Source organism: Myotis daubentonii, chromosome 5 (genome assembly GCF_963259705.1).
Source record: "Myotis daubentonii chromosome 5, mMyoDau2.1, whole genome shotgun sequence".
NCBI classification, from domain to species: Eukaryota; Metazoa; Chordata; class Mammalia; order Chiroptera; family Vespertilionidae; genus Myotis; species Myotis daubentonii.
The window spans coordinates 61148186-61167648 of NC_081844.1; the positions used below are offsets into that span (position 1 = coordinate 61148186).

Sequence of the window (19463 nt, forward strand, 5' to 3'; positions counted from 1 at the left end):
TATTATAATATAAAATTAACATGATGTGGCATAATATAATAAATTAAATTAAGAATGTGAGACTGGGACATTGCCTTGCAAAAGGACTTTGCAACATTTTTCTTGGTTGGGTGGAACCTCCAGTCTGGACAGAGCTTTACTCTGAAGTTCTTTTCTCAGCCTCTTTTAACCCTAGTCTGTTCAGATCCCTAAAATCATTTTACTTGCCTCAACCCCCTTCCCACCCCCACCCCCACTTTCTCGCAAACCCATTTATTTTTTTACATTTTCATTTCATTTACTCTGATCCCATGCTTTCCAGCCTGTGATAATACAACTGTCCACTCATGACTTTTCTGCCAATGGCCTAACTTGCTTGGAATCTGTGGCTCAGGTTACAGAGTCACACAAAATCTGATTGAAAATGTTATAAAATGCAGATTTCCAGAAGGAGCTTCCTGGAGTCAGTCTTGAAAAACTGTACTTGTGTGTTTGGAAGGGAAGAGGGGAGGTTCTGCTTGCAAAGTGCTCAGTATAAGACCTTGCTTCTGAAAAGTTTACTGAATTGCTCTACAACCATGATACATCAGGGATTTGACATTAAAAAGCAGACCGGGTCTTGATCAAGCATACTTGACGGTTTGGGTCATGGCGGGTTATTATAACGGAAGGAAAAGGAGAGTGATGTATTGAAGACAACTCAGAGATCCTAAATACATAGAAGGGGCGTGTGTGTGTGTGTGTGTGTGTGTGTGTGTGTGTGTGTGTGTGTGTGTTTGCCAGTGTTTATAATGCTTCAAGCTTTACAGTCCTTCAACTTGGGTTGCTTGCAGACAAGTTACATAAGTTTTGCCAAACTACCACCTATAAAGTTTTTACTGCTTGTTTTAGTGTTGCCACATATTTTGTTTATTTTGAGTATTTTCTTCAGCTTTTGTACTACTTCAAAGTTTTCCTGTGCTCAATCTTCATTGAAATATGACAGTTACTAGGTAAAATGATTACACCCATAGAACTGATGCTCCGTAACAGCTACGAATGCAGTATGAAAACATGGTGTGCACACGTACATGTCTATGTGGGAGGCTCTGGTCGCTGTACCGTGACTGGCTTTATCTAAAAGGTATACATTTCTACACTAGAAAATGATATTTGAAAACCTATAATGGAACAAAGTTATTTTTAAAAAAATTCAGTATTTCAGGAAAAAATGATCCTCATGACCCATAAAACTCCCCAGGAAAATATTAGTTTGATGTATATCATGTATTTTTCTCTTTTTTCCTTCTTCATTTCTTTCCTATATATATATTTTCTTCATGATCCCAGAGGTGGAGAAAGAGAGAAACTTTCTGCTATATAGTGTTACAAGTTTAGCAGAAAGGATAATAATATTTTATAACAATTAAATACTTTCTTTGGTTTTATATAAAGCATGTAAATAATTGTGTGTATCATGTAGAAAAACAACCGTGCAAATTAAATATGAAAAATCTGAAGCAAAATATTTAAATAGGAAAAATGTGATAGATTTTGGGATATATAAACTTTCAAAGTCTTATTACTACTTCTTTGAGAAAACGTACATGCTTTGTCTTAGATATTTGTGTTTGTAAGTGTTGAACATATATTAAATTCATGGAGATAAATATTTTAATGAAGGCAAACACTTTTTTGGTGAACATTATATTTTATGTTTTATAAAATATAGATTCTGAAGATTCGCTAGGCACTGTGAATATTTCTGTATTTTACATTTTCAGAGTTATATTTTAGAATTCTGATAAAGTGTGTCTACATAGTTATACATCCATCTATTTCTTGAACATAGTGTATTCTTATCAAAGAAAAGTCAGTCAATAAGATATTTTAAAATCCCGGATTGAAAACCTAGTTGCTATATAGAAATATAGGTTTCAGAGATATGTTCTACATGTTTACTTAAATGGTATCATATGCCATTAACTTGGTTTTCTAAGCACTATATCTAGTTTTAGAGAAATGCAAAATATATTTAATTGTCTGGTTTTATACCTTACATTAAAGTATTCTGTGACCATCATTAAAATGGGTTCATTTTATTTCAAACTGATAACACTATATAAATGCCTTTTTAAAAAATGATAAAAGTATATATTAGGAATTATAAACTACAACTAGAATATACCCAGATAAATTCTATTTCAAAACCATCCTCACTATACAAAAAGATATACAGTGAGATTTTGCAACATAGTGGCCGGTTCATACAACATGATTTGGCATTCCGAAATATAATTTATGTTGTTGTTTTTTCCAGAATTTATTTATCACTAGACAAGATTTCCCCTTCCCATGGGCTATAAGGCAAGCGGGACCTCCTTTTTCTCTACTTATCTTGCCTCATCTTCTGCACTGTGCATCTTGTCTACCAGCATTTGCATACTTGGAAGAAATAAAGGCACACTGAAATCTTTTTTTTTTTTTTACATAGAGATGCATTTTTATTGGACATTTTTTTTTAAACAGTTCATGTTTCATTTCTGTTAGTGAGCATGGTTTTGCCCATATTGAAAATGGATGCTCGAGCTGTCAGCCTTCCCACCTCTATCCTCATCCCAGATAATGATATTTGTGGAATTAGTTTTTTATTGAACCTTAAAAGATTCTTCTACTTTCCCTGACTAGAAAGTACATGAAAATGGGCTGAGAATAGATATTATCACCCAATACAGACCTGGACCACTTTAGTCTCCTAGGCACAAGCTTTACAAAAATCTAAAAGTATTTTTGTATCTTTCTGTATTTATCTCATGTGTAATAGGATTAATAAAAACATTTTCATTATGACATTTTTAAATTCAATGCCCCATAGATCTAACCCATCGGCCAATGTTATATGAAAATTATTTTGGTTATAATTGGAATATTTATCTTTCCTCAGCAGAGAAGAATCTCTGAGTTATTTATGATTTGTATTTTGATATGTTTAATGAATAAAAATATTATATATTTAATATGTATTTTATATAATTTTATATTTTCATTTTCATTAGCTTCTATTTCTTTGATGATTTTTTTTACCATTCTGATACTTGATCATTTATAGCTATTTTTTTCTCCTTCGGTTGTTCAAAAAACTTCCATCTTCAATAATCAGAATTTTTGTGATGTTTCTTGATGGGAGTATTTTGTATTTATTTTGTCTGGCACTTGTATAGTCTGAGAACTAAAAGAGGATGAAATCAATGTTAGAAGATGAGCATAATCAAGAGAGATATGTGAGAGAGACCCTCCAGTGCATGTCCAACACTCTAACCATTTAGCCATACCAGCCAGGACTCATGGGTGTTTTTATAGTGTTGCATCTCTTCCAATTTATTTCTCTTTGTGTTCCTTTCTCTGTTCTTTTGCATGTTCTCTTTGAGAACAACCTCAAGTCCTATAGATCCAAAAAGGATGCATAAACATATCCCATTGGGACTCCACTGTTGATTCACAACTGAATAGTATTATTTTTTCTGTTCATTTTTTCCATGAACAGAATGTTGATGCTCAGTTGGCATACTGTATGGTATATTATTTATCATGGAAAGTGCTTTTGCCCTCCCAACTCCTAGTATTAAAGGCAGATGTTGTGTGCCATTAGGTTTGTTGTTATGGATTCTTGGGATCATTTAATGAGAGGTCCTGTAGAGACAGGATTACTATCTTAGCATCACCAAGCTGGCGATAGTAATATGTGTTTGATTTTGCTGTTTGGCTATTACAGTATCCCCACAGAACATATAAGGCAGAACTCATGCAGAAACATTTTTGTCTATTGTGCCAAGATCTTTATTTCAAATTATATGAGTAGGAGAGAGTGTGTTGTAATGATGAAAGCACAAGATTGGAATCATCATTGATCTGAGTTCAAAACCTACATCTGCCATTTGATATAAACTGATAGTATATATTTTTAAATTATATAATCTCTCCATTTCTAGATTTTTTTTTACTTCTTAGGTAATAACATTATTATTTGTCCTATCGGACTACTGTAGTAATTAAATGAGCAATCAGAAGACTCTAACACTTATAACTATAGAGTTTTAGTCTAGGTGTGTGTGTGTGTGTGTGTGTGTGTGTGTGTGTGTGTCTGTGTGTCTGTGTCTGTCTGTAAGTGCAGCTCTGGGTTTGGAACTTGGCTCCCCAACTCCACTTCACAGCTATATGACATGGCAAACTTATCTGACCGCTTTAATTTTCAATTTTCTCTATTGTAAAGAAGGGGTTAAATAATAAACACACACAGTTGTTGTGAACTATGGATGAAAACCCGTGGTGCATACATACATACATAGGCCTTTTATATGTGGAAACCACTCATACCATTTTTGTGAAGAATCATGTACACAGCAGACACTCAATATATCAAAACTGTTGTTGTTCTTCATCTTAGCTGACAGTTAATAGTGTTTTATCCAAAAAGGTCTGTAATTTATTTCACTCTCCTTTAGCTTACTAACCGAGCACACCTCATAAGTATGTTCACTATTCAATGCCACAAACTCCAAGTGGGCAGAAAAGCAGACTGGGTGTATCTTTTTCCACAAAGCTGATGCTTGTATCTGGGGCAGATGTTTTGGAATGAAAGGCTTCTGATTAGTTAGAGCCTTCTGGGCCACAGAAAAAGAAGAACTTGTCAATTTTGTTATTGTTAAATGAATAGAAAATAAACAAGAATTTTGTTCTGTTGTTTGATCTTCCAGTAGTTACGGTGGCCAAGGCTGTAAGTGCCCACTTGAGCCAAATATTTGAACCAGCTCTCTGTTGACCTGGGTGGAAGTTACATTCAGATGAGTCCCTCAGGTGGAAGAGTCCAGTCTTGTCCTCCTAAAATAGGATTACTATCTTAGAAGAAACCATACTCACCAGGAATTAAAGTGGAAAATAGAACAAGATTTGCAATCATAAGCCCTGAGTATAAGTCGTGATTTGGCCACTTTGTAGCAATATAGGTTAAACAGGTCACTTCATTTCTCAGTTACATTCTCCTCATTTGCCTAAAGCAAGGTTGTTCAATGGAACCTCCCATGATGGAAGTGTTCTAAACTGCACTGTTTCATATGATAGCTGTGAGGGTGTTGAGCACTTGAAATGTGCTGAGGGCAACTGAATTTTTTAATTTTTATTAATCCAGCTCTGGAACAGGTATCTCTGAGGATTGTTTTGAAAATAAAAAAGAGATAAATTCTGTACAGAAGTGATCTTCATTACCTGAAAAGGCTTATGGTGTCCACCAAAAGCCCTACCACTAAGTATTTTGTGGGGCCTCCTGGATTCCATCGACTTAAGAAACTTAACTGGGTCACCTCTGCACCCCAGACCCTGGGGTGGGAGTTGGAAGGGAAACTGCCCAGAAATGCTTGCAATTTCTAAAAGCATGGGCAGTAATAATGAAAAGAGGATGAGCATTCTAGCACACTTCTTTCCTTGACCAGCCTTCCTGTGCAGTGGGTAATTTTCATGGTTGCCCACAATGGAAAGGCACATAATTAATATATGTGGAATTAGGAGAAACTTCATTGATGTGCCACCATTTTAAACATAAATGGAACACTGAGCTTTACAATGTTAAAAAGATAAATGTTGTCCATGTTTGATAAACTTAAAACAAACTTCAAAGGATAAAAAAGACTTTATTTATAAGTAAATACCAAATCACCTTTATCAGGGACAGCAAATAGACTCTTATGCTAGACTAAGATATACTTTTTATTCCTAATTTTTTAATGCAGTTACCTAAAATTAAATGACAGAATTTAGCTATTTATCAAATGCAAACAGATTCTGTGATTACAACTGAATCCTGTAGTTATTGTGCTCCAATTCTTAGTCTTTGCTTATAACTTGAAACCTCCTTGAGTCTACAACATCAACTTACATAGTACAACATCCACTTACTTTACTGTCAAGTGAAAATCAGTAAATGACCATTCTAGTCGATTTTCAGTGAACTAGTGGCTTATGGATTGCAACATGAACAACACTGTCATTTGCAAAAAGGCTTTTTAAAAAAAAAAGAAGAAAGAAAGAAAGAAGAAAGAAAGAAAGAAAGAAAGAAAGAAAGAAAGAAAGAAAGAAAGAAAGAAAGAAAGAGAAAGAAAGGAAGAAAGAAAGAAAGAAAGAAAGAAAGAAAGAAAGAAAGAAAGAAAGAAAGAAAGAAAGAAAGAAAGAAAGAAAGAAAAATGGAAAGAAAGAAAGAAAGAAAGAAAGAAAGAAAGAAAGAAAGAAAGAAAGAAAGGAAGGAAGAAAGAGAAAGAAAAAAGGCTGTGATTTATAGATGCAGTTTTTATTCTTGTCTGGGTTAAAGCACAGTTTGAATTGTGGGTTGAAAATACTGTGAAACCTGACATCGAGTTGAACTTTGTTTGGTTTTATGGTGTCACCCAACCACTTTATGAAATTGAAATCACCACTGGTCATTTATGTAGTCTATTCTTCACTGGAAATTTTAGTATTTAATTCTTTTTCCTAATGGGTACATTTTTTATGACTTCTTTTGGGTTTGAGGTCTAATTTTGCATAATGAATGAAAGCAGTTGACCATTAAACTTTCCATCCATCTATACCCACATGTAGTTTTAGACTCTTATAGTTTTAAAAGGTTCCATTTTTATTCTAAAAATGGTATTGTACAGTTTATTGGGGGAAAGTATTTCTATTTACCTAGGTAATAATTTCAAATGACATTTTAATGTCTTTTTTACTGGGTCATATCCTTTGGTATATAAATTTTTATTTGGTCTTAAAATCCTTATAAATGATTTAATTATTATTCCCAGGCACTCTTTATTAAAGTAACTACTTTTCATAATTTTGAATTTACATGCCCAAGTTTTTAACAATTATCATTCTGGACTCAGACTTCTAATAAAATAGGGGGCTCGCATGTGGAGCTTTGACCTCAGAACTAGAGAGATTTCTTGTGCAAGTCTCTTTACGCAATTTTCGTCTGAAGAAGTTAACAGAGTTTTTGTAAAATGTGGTGGGAGGGATAAAAAGCCATGAAAGAGTTCAAACTATCTTCCAGATGTTTTTATCTCAACCTACCTTCTAACTTCCTTTGCACCAAGCAGAGAGAAATCTTTGTGATAGAATCCCTGTATAGTTAATATGTTGGTAAAGGTTCTCCACAGAAACACAACCATAAAGTGTGTGTGTGTGTGTGTGTGTGTGTGTGTGTGTGTGTGTGTGTGTGTGTGAAGTATGGTAGCTGACAAGTTCTAAGGTCTTGGAGGTGAGTTATCAAGCTGGGGTCTCAAGAGAGGGTATACTGTATTCCTAGTTCAAAGACTAGCAGGCTTGAGACCCAGGAAAAGCCAATGTTTCAATTCATGTCCAAAGGCTGAAAAAAAAACCACACCACCAGTATCCAAGTTCAAAGTCAGTATGGCAGGAGGAATTCTCTCTTACCCCAGGAGGGTCAGCCCTTTTTGCTCTATTCAGGCTTTCAGGTGATTGGATGAGGCCCACCCAAAGTAGGAAGACCCATCTGCTTTACTCAGCCTAACAATTCAAATATTAATCTGATCTGGAAACTTCCTCCTAGACACCCACAATAACATTTGACCCAATATCTGGACACCTTGTGATTCAGTCAAGTTGATGTCCTAGGAAGACTATCAACCATCATAGGAAGAAATTCCATATGAAGATGTATTTTCTAATCTTTGTGAATTCTTAAGGAAGACTCGACCAATCCAAGGTTACAGATCTAGATCATACAAGGTTAGAGGATTCAGTAGTACCTCCTTTATTTTTCAGATCTCTCCATTTTAACTAGGAGAGAACTCAGCATCCTACTTTATATTTTGACTTTTGTCAAATTCAGGAAAAACTAAAAATAATGACCTGCAAGCAAACCTTTCATTTGCTCAATCAACAAACCTCAGTCAAACAGAACTGTGGTAGGACAAAAAGACGAGGGAGAGGAGCCTCTGCCACTCGCAAGCTCAGAGCATGTTTCCCCTGTGTTGAAATTTCCTCCTTGTATATATCATCAGTAGGTTTTCGAATGTTATTTTAAACAGAAGCTTTAACTAGAGGCTAAACTTTCTTTTATTTTTTGTTTTAATTTTGTAATTTATTTTTTTAGCAACAGAGCCCTTCCCCCCACCCCCCAAACAAACTGTACACAAAATTCCCATATAAATCAGAGAGATTCAGTGGAGCAGATTGTTCTAGTCGGGGTTGAGTGAGGAAACAGGCCTGACGCCTGTCCACTTACTTGGCTTCTCTTTTGTTCAACATCCTCCCGTTGGCCCTCTGCCACAACACTCCCAGGGCCATAAAAAACAAAGTTTTAAACCATTTATCTATTTAATATTCTTGCCATGCTTTATGCATTATATATAAAAAAAACTTTACAGCAGCTTTGGCTATTTATTTTCCAGTTCCCCTATGCCTCATTTTGTGTTCAGTTATGTCTCTTTATTCTTCATAGGGTTGTTTTTTAATTTCATTTTTCCTTTATGTTATTCAATTGTATGTGTTTAAAACATTATATATATATATATATATAACTTACTATTTTGCTGAAGAGGAGAAGCATATATTTTGAAATATTTAAACAAGGTAAGACAGAACAAACCATCTATATAAAAATGTGCCTTTCCCTACAGCCTTGGACTTTTCCAGTTAGAATTGTGGTTCTTGGGCTATGGGTTTTGGAGGTTCTGTCAGGGGAACAATTCATAGTCCCACTTAACTAGAAGTTATGATTGACTCCGCATGTGATCTGGTTACCACACATTCCTCATTACAATGGTCCAGCAAAGACAGTAAGAGATACTATTCTTACCGTCATAAAGAAAGAAGGCTGCTGTTTCACAACCTGAGAAAAAAAGTCTGGAACCAGAGGTGCCCCATGCTCAGATATGAGTGGGCAATTACAACAACCGGGATTCCATATGAGCAAGACAACTAAGGGCCTAATCCCTTTTGATTAAAGTCTGAGAGACCTCACAAGGCAGCAACCCAGACCAGCTGAAGTGCCAGTGACATATGAAGAAAATCTGGAATGAATGGTAGAGGAGATTGGTGATTAATATTATTAATTAGGCCCCAAGGGTCAGCTGGAGTATTAGATATTGTAGCTTGGTTCTTTGCCTCTCCTTAAATCTTGGGAAGAGCAACTAGTATGACCTTGAAGAATTGTACTTGAACTTCTCTTTCGGGAGGTATGAGGAATGCTGTGTTATATGCTCTCTGGGTATCAGAAAACGATGCAAGTGCATTGGAGCTGTGCAAGGTGATGCCCGTCCTGGGCCCAGTTTATGTGCTTTCCTATAGTGGCTCAACCCTAATATGTCTTCACTTTTTGACCACTCATTCAGGGGAGATCCCCATATATAGTTACTGTTGTCACTTAATTTCCTAACTCCATCAGCTGTATCAGCCTCTCTGAAGATTACGACCAGACATTAGCATGCCTCCCATGGCATCTACATGGAAAGATCCAGAGTGGCTCTGGCACCTGTGTCATATCAGACCAGAACCAGGAAAGTTCTGTCTCCACCGGGATATTGCTTCCCCAGTGGCTACCCAAAGGAGATAGATTACACAACCGGCATGCAAAGGAGTTAATATCCCACAGGCTGAATCTTTACCAGTGAAATATAGAAGGTAAGGAAGGGGCATATAAATGTCTCTTCCCCCACCTAACAAGCTGTTCCAAGGTGCGAAGGTGCCATAGGACTTCTCTAGAGTTGTTGCACATGACCTAGCAACCAGCCTTGTTTTCTTGTGAAGTTCTGCCCAGCTCAGGAACATACCACCTTATGTCTGCTGCTGCTTTTTTCCTGCAACACTTTTCTTCTTACCTCCCTCATGCTTCCCTGGGGTTGGATCTCACTATTAAACTCCAAAGTTTCTGTTCACCAAGTAACAAATTAAAATATAATATAAACTCTATCCTTCCTGATTGAAAAATTTTCTGATTTTGGTACACCTAATTATCTTCTATTTTATGTATATTAATGTATTAATCTAATGAATTTATTTTTTTAAAACTTATAGCTACTTTCTTTCTCTGCCTCACTTTATTTTACAACTTGTTCATTACTCCACTCTGTTTATGATACCGTTATTCTGTAGTTCCCTTATTTTTGACTGTTTTTAATGCAAAGGTACCTTATGTTGGTTATATGTCTTTTTCAGAATGTGTGCCATTGCAATGCCATTTCTTAGAACAAAAAAGTTGTGAATGCCAGATTTCTCTATGTATTCCTGTGTATAAATTTTGACATAGTGGAAGAGTGTAGTAAAATTTAAACAAAACTTTATGGACTAATACCAGCATATTTTAAGTCATTCCCCACAAATCACTAAACTTTTCTGACTATACTTCCAGACTTCTCTTAGGCAAGGAGATGTATGCCATGTTAGGATCCCACACCATAGTAAGGGTCTTTGCTATCTCCCTCTCTTTACTCCCTAATCACCTCCTTTTAATTACTATTTCTGATAATTATTCAGAGGCAACATAAATTTTAAACCTACTAGTATTAAACATCTATTATTATTAAGCAGACATACCTAACTAATATTTCTATCATAAGTACATATTGGAACTACAGCCTAAAAGCTTACAAATTAAATTGATATATTATACTAGCTATCATCCTTTGATTTGACCTAATTGCCCAAGGTTTTCTAAACTTGGATATCTCCAGCTTGGGGGATTATTTGTTTGCTTTGGTGGTGGTTGTTGCTTGTCTTGAATTTAAATAGCCTGGTGTTTGCGTGTACACAGAGAACTTGACTCCCTAATTCTTCAACCTTCCTTCTTACCCCATCTTTGGTCATGAACTTTCTTTACTCTCACTCTCTATTGATTAATTACTTCTTCTCCCACAAATGTTGCGTGATGACAGCTAATCTGTGGGATAGTTGAGAATGAGATGATTGTTCAAAAAGTTATAAATACCTCAAATGAAAGATATAGCAAAACTACAGTGCATCCCATTGAAACAAAACAAAGGCAGCTACAAACATTTGGAACCAAGTCACATTTTTGCACACCATCCATTACTCTTGCATTTAACAGGATGTTAAAGATTCTACATCTTCTGAATTTATTAGCTTGGTATTTAGCATGTTGCACAGCCAAAATAGCAAAGAAGGTTCATTATTGCTAGTTAAATTAGCCTCATGAAAATGTTGTTGGTAAAAGGTTACAGAAATGAATAAGAGATTTAACCATGCAGCATATTAAAACCATTTATCATTATAATTTGAAAAGGCATTCTGATTATTTAAATTAACTTGCATAAAGGGTAGAGAATTAGATAAAAGTTAATAATTAAAACCTAAATGGTGCCGAGACCGGTTTGGCTCAGTGGATAGAGCATCGGCCTGCGGACTGAGGGGTCCCGGGTTCGATTCCGGTCAAGGGCATGTACCTGGGTTGCGGGCACATCCCCAGTGGGAGATGTGCAGGAGGCAGCTGATCGATGTTTCTCTCCCATCGATGTTTCTGACTGTGTATCTCTCCCCCTTCCTCTCTGTAAAAAATCAATAAAATAAAATAAAATAAAAAAACTAAATGGCATGATTAGCTTTTTCTTTTGATAAAGAAGGGGCAAAACATATGCAACATTTACTTAAATTGGCCTTATGGGAGAAACTGAGACCAATAAAATCATACCTGATCATACTATTCATTGGCTTTAAAAAATTATATCTCTATTATATATAAATTAGATTACCCGAATAGCTTATGTTTCCTTCGAACATAGTCTGATTATCCTTCTCACTTTATTTCATTTTGGATGGTCAAAGCCTAGAACTTAGCATTTTTCTGTTGAGGTTTTTTTAACTGAATGGCCTCTATGTATATTAGATAGTCTTTGCCATCTTTGTGAAAAAATTTTAAAAATATATATTTTTATTCATTTCAGAGAGGAAGGGAGAGGGAGTTAGAAACATCAATGATAAAAGAGAATCATTGATCGGCTGCCTCTTGCAACCCCCCTCACCTCCCTAGCACTGGGGATTGAGCCCACAACTGGAGCATGTGTCCTGGCAGGGAATTGAACCATGATTTTCTGGTTCATAGGTCGACACTCAACTGGCCAGGCTTTGTGAAATTTTTATCAGTAAATTAACCTGCACTTTTTTCTCTTTGATATGTTTAATGTTTGTGTGACCTAAATTATTCATATCTTTCTTTGTATTAAAATGATTATTTCCCCCCTAAAAAGCACATAGAGCTTTCTCAAAAAGAGTGGTGAATCAATTTTTTATGGGTTTAACAACCCTAATTAAGCAGTTTGTGTCTATGGACTTACATAAAAATGTTGTCCCATTTCCCATTCTTAACAGGAACCAGGAGCTAAAAGAACTTGGTGAACTCTCTCCTCACTGGGACAATCTACGGAAAAATGTCCTTGCTCACTGTGATCAAATGGTGAATATGTACCAAGACATTCTGACAGAACTCAGCAAGGAAACAGGTGTGAAAGTAATAACTCTACATATTCAACCTGTGCTGCATTTCATATATGTTATGTGAAAACAATAATAAACATTATTATGGACATAGAACAGCCAATATTTTTTAAAGCATCTTATACTTTTAATGCTTCCAAATTGGCGTGAAAAATAACAAAGAAAAAATGCACTATTTTACCTCACGGCATTATTCTAAAGGTAATTGAGAGTTAAAAAAATTTAAATATCTGAGAAGAAAAGCAAATCATACAGTTATATTTTCTTCCTAAAGTTTTTATAACAGTTCTTTATGTCAAATTTATTTTTCAGCAAATGTACACACACATGTCCTCATTATTTACTTACTAGTAATATTAAGTTTCTTTCCACCTAGGGTCCTCTTTCAAATCAAGCAGCAGCAAAGGAGAGAAAACATTAGAATTTGTTCCAATAAATCTACACCTGCAGAGGATGCACGTACACAGCCCCCACCTGAAAGGTAGTGTATAGTATTCTTTTCAAAATAGGCAACTGTGTTAGGGTGTTTCTTTAAAAATCTCCACCATTGGCAGACTTTACAATTTAAGCATTTATATACAGATAAAGATGAAACAGTTGAAGCTGATAATAACCCTGATTATTTAAAAGGCACTATTATTTTTTGTTGTTGCTGTTTCTGAGGACTACTTTATCAATGTAGCACCTGAACTGAGTTGCAGGTGAATATGCAAAATGAATATTAGCTTCTTTAAGTAGTGTCAATGACTCCTAATAGCTGCCAATTGTGCTACTGTTTGGATTTTTAAAAAAAAGAAAAGAAAAAGGCAAAACAAGACTTGTTCATTGTATACTATTTATCTTGAGAAACCAAAGCCCAAAGTTGGACTCAAGCTGTTTCTCTGTCTTGGCGGTGACCGTCATTTTAACCAAGAATTTGTCAAATGAAAGAACTGAAATAAAAATCAGATGGATTGGCCCAAGGCTTTTAGGAACTTTTGATTACTGAGTGTCTGTCAGCAGTTTGAACATAACATATAATGGTTTTAAAAAAATCATCAAAACCTGCCGGGAGCCGGTCCATCCTTGCTGTTTCAAGGGACCTGGCATATATGGCATACTGTTCTTAATATGTTTGTTCACCTTCTTGGCACTATGTGTTTTAACCAAGGTCTCTGAGAAAGGTTGCTTTCCCCAGGTAGGGATTTTCCCCTGAAGTTAGGGAGGGAATAAAACCCCTCAACTAAGTGCCAGGCGGGTAATTAATCCCTTTAACTACGAACAATCATGCTTAAACTACATAATCTTTTCTCCCTGGAATGGAGATAAGAAACGCCCTAACCTTTGTAATAGAGATTGATAGGATTGAATCAACTGGTATAAATACAGTTGTAACAAGACAGAAAGAGACAGAACTCAGAACTCAGAACACAGAACTCATGACACAGAACTCAGAACAGGAGAACCTGACTGGAACCTGGACACTGAACCTGACTGGAGTACCTGTACAGAACCTGGCTGGAGACCCTGACAAGCGAACCCGGCTATGATGATCAACTGAACGCTATCTCTGTATCGTTCCTTCTTCGCCGACTCCGTCCACACCTTTGGGGACCCCTGGACCCGCTGGGGTTGGACCCCGGCATATGGCGCCCGAACAGGGACCCCTAGGTAAGCGCCCCACACTCGGGACGGATCAGACTCCACCGTAGGAAGAGGGTGGATAGTCTTCGCCGAATCCGTCCACACCTTTGGGAACCCCTGGAACAGGATTCCCCTAGGTAAGCCCCCCCCATTGAGAACCCCCACACTCAGGACGGATAGGACTCCACCAGGGTGCTACAGACCCCCCTATAGAGGATAAGTAGGGTAAGAAGGTGGATAGTACATAACTTAGATTGAGAAGATGTGCCATACTGAGTCCAAAGAAAGAAGACTCTGTATTGATTCTTAGATTGAGAAGATGTGCCATAGTGAGTCCAAAGAAAGAAGACTCTGTATTGATTCTTAGATTGAGAAGATGTGCCATACTGAGTCCAAAGAAAGAAGACTCTGTATTGATCTTTAGATTAAGAAGATGTGCCATACTGAGTCTAAAGAAAAAAAGACTCCGTATTGATCTTTTAACATATATGCTTGTTAGCAGCGGAATTAAGGTTACTCCCAGTCAGACAGAACATTTTATACAAGAAATACGTCCATGCTTTTCTGAGGAAGGAAAGGTGCCGGAAAGGTAAATGTAGAGGCATGGGAGAAGGTAGGCCCAAGGAGCCTTATCCTTAACCCCACTGCAGCCTTTCTACCCTGGGAAAGTGCAGGATTGGCAAGCTCTCCCTGGGATGATAGATCAGGACTCAGGTAATAGCAGAAAGCGCCAATCCTACTCTTAAAATGGATATAAGAGAGCATTTGAGGTTTTTCTTCCCCACTGCAGCCTTTCTACCCTGGGAAAGTGCAGGATTGGCAAGCTCTCCCTGGGATGATAGATCAGGACTCAGGTAATAGCAGAAAGCGCCAATCCTACTCTTAAAATGGATATAAGAGAGCATTTGAGGTTTTTCTTTTTAATGCCTGCTTTTAAAAAATAAAAAAGGGGGAATTTGCCGGGAGCCGGTCCATCCTTGCTGTTTCAAGGGACCTGGCATATATGGCATACTGTTCTTAATATGTTTGTTCACCTTCTTGGCACTATGTGTTTTAACCAAGGTCTCTGAGAAAGGTTGCTTTCCCCAGGTAGGGATTTTCCCCTGAAGTTAGGGAGGGAATAAAACCCCTCAACTAAGTGCCAGGCGGGTAATTAATCCCTTTAACTACGAACAATCATGCTTAAACTACATAATCTTTTCTCCCTGGAATGGAGATAAGAAACGCCCTAACCTTTGTAATAGAGATTGATAGGATTGAATCAACTGGTATAAATACAGTTGTAACAAGACAGAAAGAGACAGAACTCAGAACTCAGAACACAGAACTCATGACACAGAACTCAGAACAGGAGAACCTGACTGGAACCTGGACACTGAACCTGACTGGAGTACCTGTACAGAACCTGGCTGGAGACCCTGACAAGCGAACCCGGCTATGATGATCAACTGAACGCTATCTCTGTATCGTTCCTTCTTCGCCGACTCCGTCCACACCTTTGGGGACCCCTGGACCCGCTGGGGTTGGACCCCGGCAAAAACCAGAATATCAACAAGTAGTAAAGAAGCTAAAGTACTTAAATGCTATGTGATAACCAACATGATTTTTTTTCTAATGGCCGATATGAAGAGGCCTTTATGATATAGTAAAAAGTTTATATATTTTGTAGTGGAATGGAATAGAATTGCAGCTTCACTAGTTTCTATTAAATTTGTTATTTCTAATCTTTCTAATTTGTGTTTTTCTCTTCCAAATGAAGTGAATTAGAGTATGTAAAACACCTAGAATGAACGATAAGAGTTTCCATGATATATGTGGCCTTAGCCATCAGTGGGACAAAGTGGATCTGTCAGCTTTATCATGGCTGTTAAAGTGATCAGTAAAGAGACAATAAAATATAAGGAGGTAGCAAGATGTAGAGGAAAGATGATTTAGAGAGGCAGAGGCATTTTAGAAACATCATCAAATGTAAGACTTGATGACTGATAGGATGATAAAATGGGAGAGAAGGATGACCTGGGGTACAGCCTTGGGTGGATGATAGAAGTATCACCAAACCAGGTAGTTTGTTGGGGCAAAATCGATAGAAGCTTGTATTTAAATATGCATTCAAATATTTGGTGATGATCCTTAAAATACTTCCGCCAAAGAGAAATTATTATCTAAGTGGCCTTTTACATCATCTTTCTTTATTGAAAATGACAGAATCATTTACATTATGCTGTCTTTTGCCAAGATACTATCTGAAAAATAGACTAGAGTGAGCTAGGATGAATGCAATGCCTCTAGTTTCTGTTTCTCCAATTTAACAAGAAAAAACTAGAAACTAAACGAGAGAAATTTAGAAAAGCAAATAAAATTTCTTTTAATTAGTTTGGTTTGGGAAATGTACCAGTGTCCTAGATCTGCCATAGCAAAGCACCATAAACTGGTCAGCTTAAACAGCAGAATTTTATTGTCTCACTGTCTTGAAGCCAGAAATCCAAAATCAAGGTGCTGGTAGAGCCAAGCCCCCTCTGGAACCTGAGGGGAATCCTTTCTTGCCTCATCCTAACTCCTTTTTTTTTTCCTGGCAATCTTTGGTTTCCTTTCGTTTGCTGATGCATCACACTGATCCTCCATCTTCACATGGTGTTCTCCTCTATGTCCTTCTCTGCGTCCAAATTTCCCCTTTAAGGATTCCAGTCATATTAGATTAGGGCTCATCCTAAGAACCTGATTTCCACTTGATTAATCTGTAAAGACCCTATTTCCAAATAAGGTTGGATTCTAAGATATCTTTCTTGTGGGGCACGATTTACCCATAACAGGATATATGGAGGGATTTTTTATATGTGATAAAAAAATCAAGCAGTGGAGAGAAAAGCAAGATTTTGCTGTTAGAACTAGGATACAACTCATAAACTAGAGGATTTTTGTCATAGTAGTCTTCAGAAAGACTGGTTCCTCCCTTTAAAGAACTTAAGGAGAAAATGTAGGAAAGAACAAGTTTTCCTACAGCCAAGAATTAATGTGAAGATACTGAAATCTATTGCATAATGTATTATATTATATTAGTACTAGAGGCCTGGTGCATGAAATTCATGCGGGGGGCGGGGGAAGGGGAGGGGGTCCCTCAGCCTGGCCTGCACCTTCTCTAATCCGGGACCCCTCAGAGGATGTCCGACTGCCTCTTGCAATCCAGTACCACTGGTTCCTAACCGCCTGCCTGCCTGCCTGCCTGATCACCCCTAACCCCTCTGCCTGCCTGCCTGATCTTCCCTAACTGCCTTCCTGATTGCCCCTAATCTCCTCTGCCTGCCTGTCCGATCGCCCCTAACTGCTCTCCTGCTGGCCTGATCACACCTAACCACCTCTGCCTTGGCCCTGCACCCAGGACCCAGGCTTCCCTTCTCTGGCCAGCTGTAGTCACCTGGGCTTCCCTCCCTCTGGCCCACTGTAGGTACTCAGGAGCAGGGGTGGGAGGCTTTGCCCAGGCCGCAGCCTCAGGAACTGCTGCTCAGGACTGCGGGCGGGTGGCCGGCTTCAGCTTCTCTTTTCCCAGGCTGCAGCTGCAGGCACTGGCACCCAGGACTGTGGGCGGGCGGCTTCACCCAGCCTGGCTTTGTCAGGAAGGATGTCCGGAAGACGTCCAGGCTAATTAGCATATTACACTTTTATTAGTATAGATGTATATTGCATGTATAAAATATGTATAACATTAAATATTTGTTTTAAAATATTTATTTTTTATAAGTTTAAAAGTTATTTGAGGTTGGACTTCAAATAAAGTAGGTGCTTTAGAGACTAGATCACCAACTATATGTTACAGTAGAAATTAAAATGACTGAATTTTTAGGGACTTACAATTTCTTTGGCTGTAATCAAGTTAATAACCACTCTGAGCTTTGCTTTATTTACTTGCAAAATAAAAATTAAAAGGTGTAGATGGTAGTCAATCAAATTTCCTATTTACTTATGTAACATGTATTTAGCAGATTTTGAATTGCAGTTAAATTTATTTAAGATCCATGGTTACTGATTTAAATGTTTGGCTGAATTACAGACAACATTTTGTAAGGTAATGATGCAAGTAAGATTGGCCAAGCCTTGGTATTTCACTGGTGAGTTATTGAATGTAGACTACATTCATTTTCCTTCTTACCATTAGTAAATTGCATCGATTCACCTTTGATTAATATGCCTGCTATATTTGGAGAGGCAGCTTTACAAACAATAGCAGGCAGATTTACCAAATCTGAGGCTAATGTCTAGCTCTTGAAACAAGTAACTGAGCAGAACTAATGATGTCATGTCTCATACTGACAAGTGAAATAACCTCCATTTAACTTCTGGTGCCCCCAGACCCATTAAGTTAAATTTTCATCCTTATTCATTATTGAAATTAAATGCAAGAGAGTACCCACCACAATAGAGATCTTTTAGAGCAGTGACAATAATAACAAAAACAGTACCCCGAAATTAACAATACCATTTTCCACTCTGATATATCTCAGTAAATTTTATCTTATTGGAAAATCAGTTGTGAATAGTATAACATCTGGATTCTTGTGATATTATAATATTATATGTTTAAGTTATTTTATCTATTATATACATATATATATATAAAAGCCTAAGCGACCAGATGACTGTTTGACAGGTCACTATGACACACACTGACCACCAGGGGGGCAGACACTCAATGCAGAAGCTACCCCCTGGTGGTCAGTGTGATCCTACAGTGGGAGTGCCACTCAGCTGACTGACGGGCACCAGACGCTGGGCTCACAGCTGGCAAGCACAGCTGTGGTGGCATGAGCCTCTCCTCCGTCCATGGTAGTGCGCTACCGTGTGGCGACGACAGCAGGCCCAGCAGGGCCGGAATGAGCCAGAGCAGCGCGATGCCCAGCTGCCGCTTTGTGCACTACTACATTCCTTGGGGGATGTTGGGCTGCTGGTTTCGGCCCAATCTCCGCAGGCCCTGGAACCGGCAGTCTGACATCCCCCAGGGGTCCCAGATTATGAGAGGGTGCAGGCCAGGTTGAGGGACTCCACTGGTGCACGAATCCGTACACTGGGCCTCTAGTAGATATATATGTAGATATATAGATATATAGGTATAGATATAGATATAGATATAGATTCCCGGTGCATGAATTCGTACACATTGAAAGGAAATTAATTAGAAGAAATATTTTAGAGGCCAGAGAAGGACTGCAGGAGGTTGGCCCCAGGGTGTGTCCAGCTTGTCTTGCCCAGTCCTGATTGGGGCCAATTGGGGCTGGCTAGCTGGGGAGGAACTGTGGTAGGTTGGCTGGCGAGGGAGGGACCACAGGAGGGCTCCAGCCATCTCACCCAGTCCCGATTGGCCGGAACCCAGCAGCAACCTAACCTACCAGTAA

General features: G+C 37.9%; 1 protein-coding gene across 9 annotated transcripts in view; it reads left to right on the plus strand.

Moving 5' to 3' along the window:
* Nucleotides 1–19463, plus strand: part of INPP4B (inositol polyphosphate-4-phosphatase type II B) — a 577521-nt gene that overhangs the window by 428892 nt on the left and 129166 nt on the right. For all 9 annotated transcript variants that reach the window (XM_059697959.1, XM_059697964.1, XM_059697966.1 and 6 more), the window contains 2 exons: nucleotides 12331–12461; nucleotides 12833–12937. In XM_059697959.1, the coding sequence (XP_059553942.1) occupies nucleotides 12331–12461; nucleotides 12833–12937 (236 nt within the window). The remainder of the gene's footprint in view (nucleotides 1–12330; nucleotides 12462–12832; nucleotides 12938–19463) is intronic.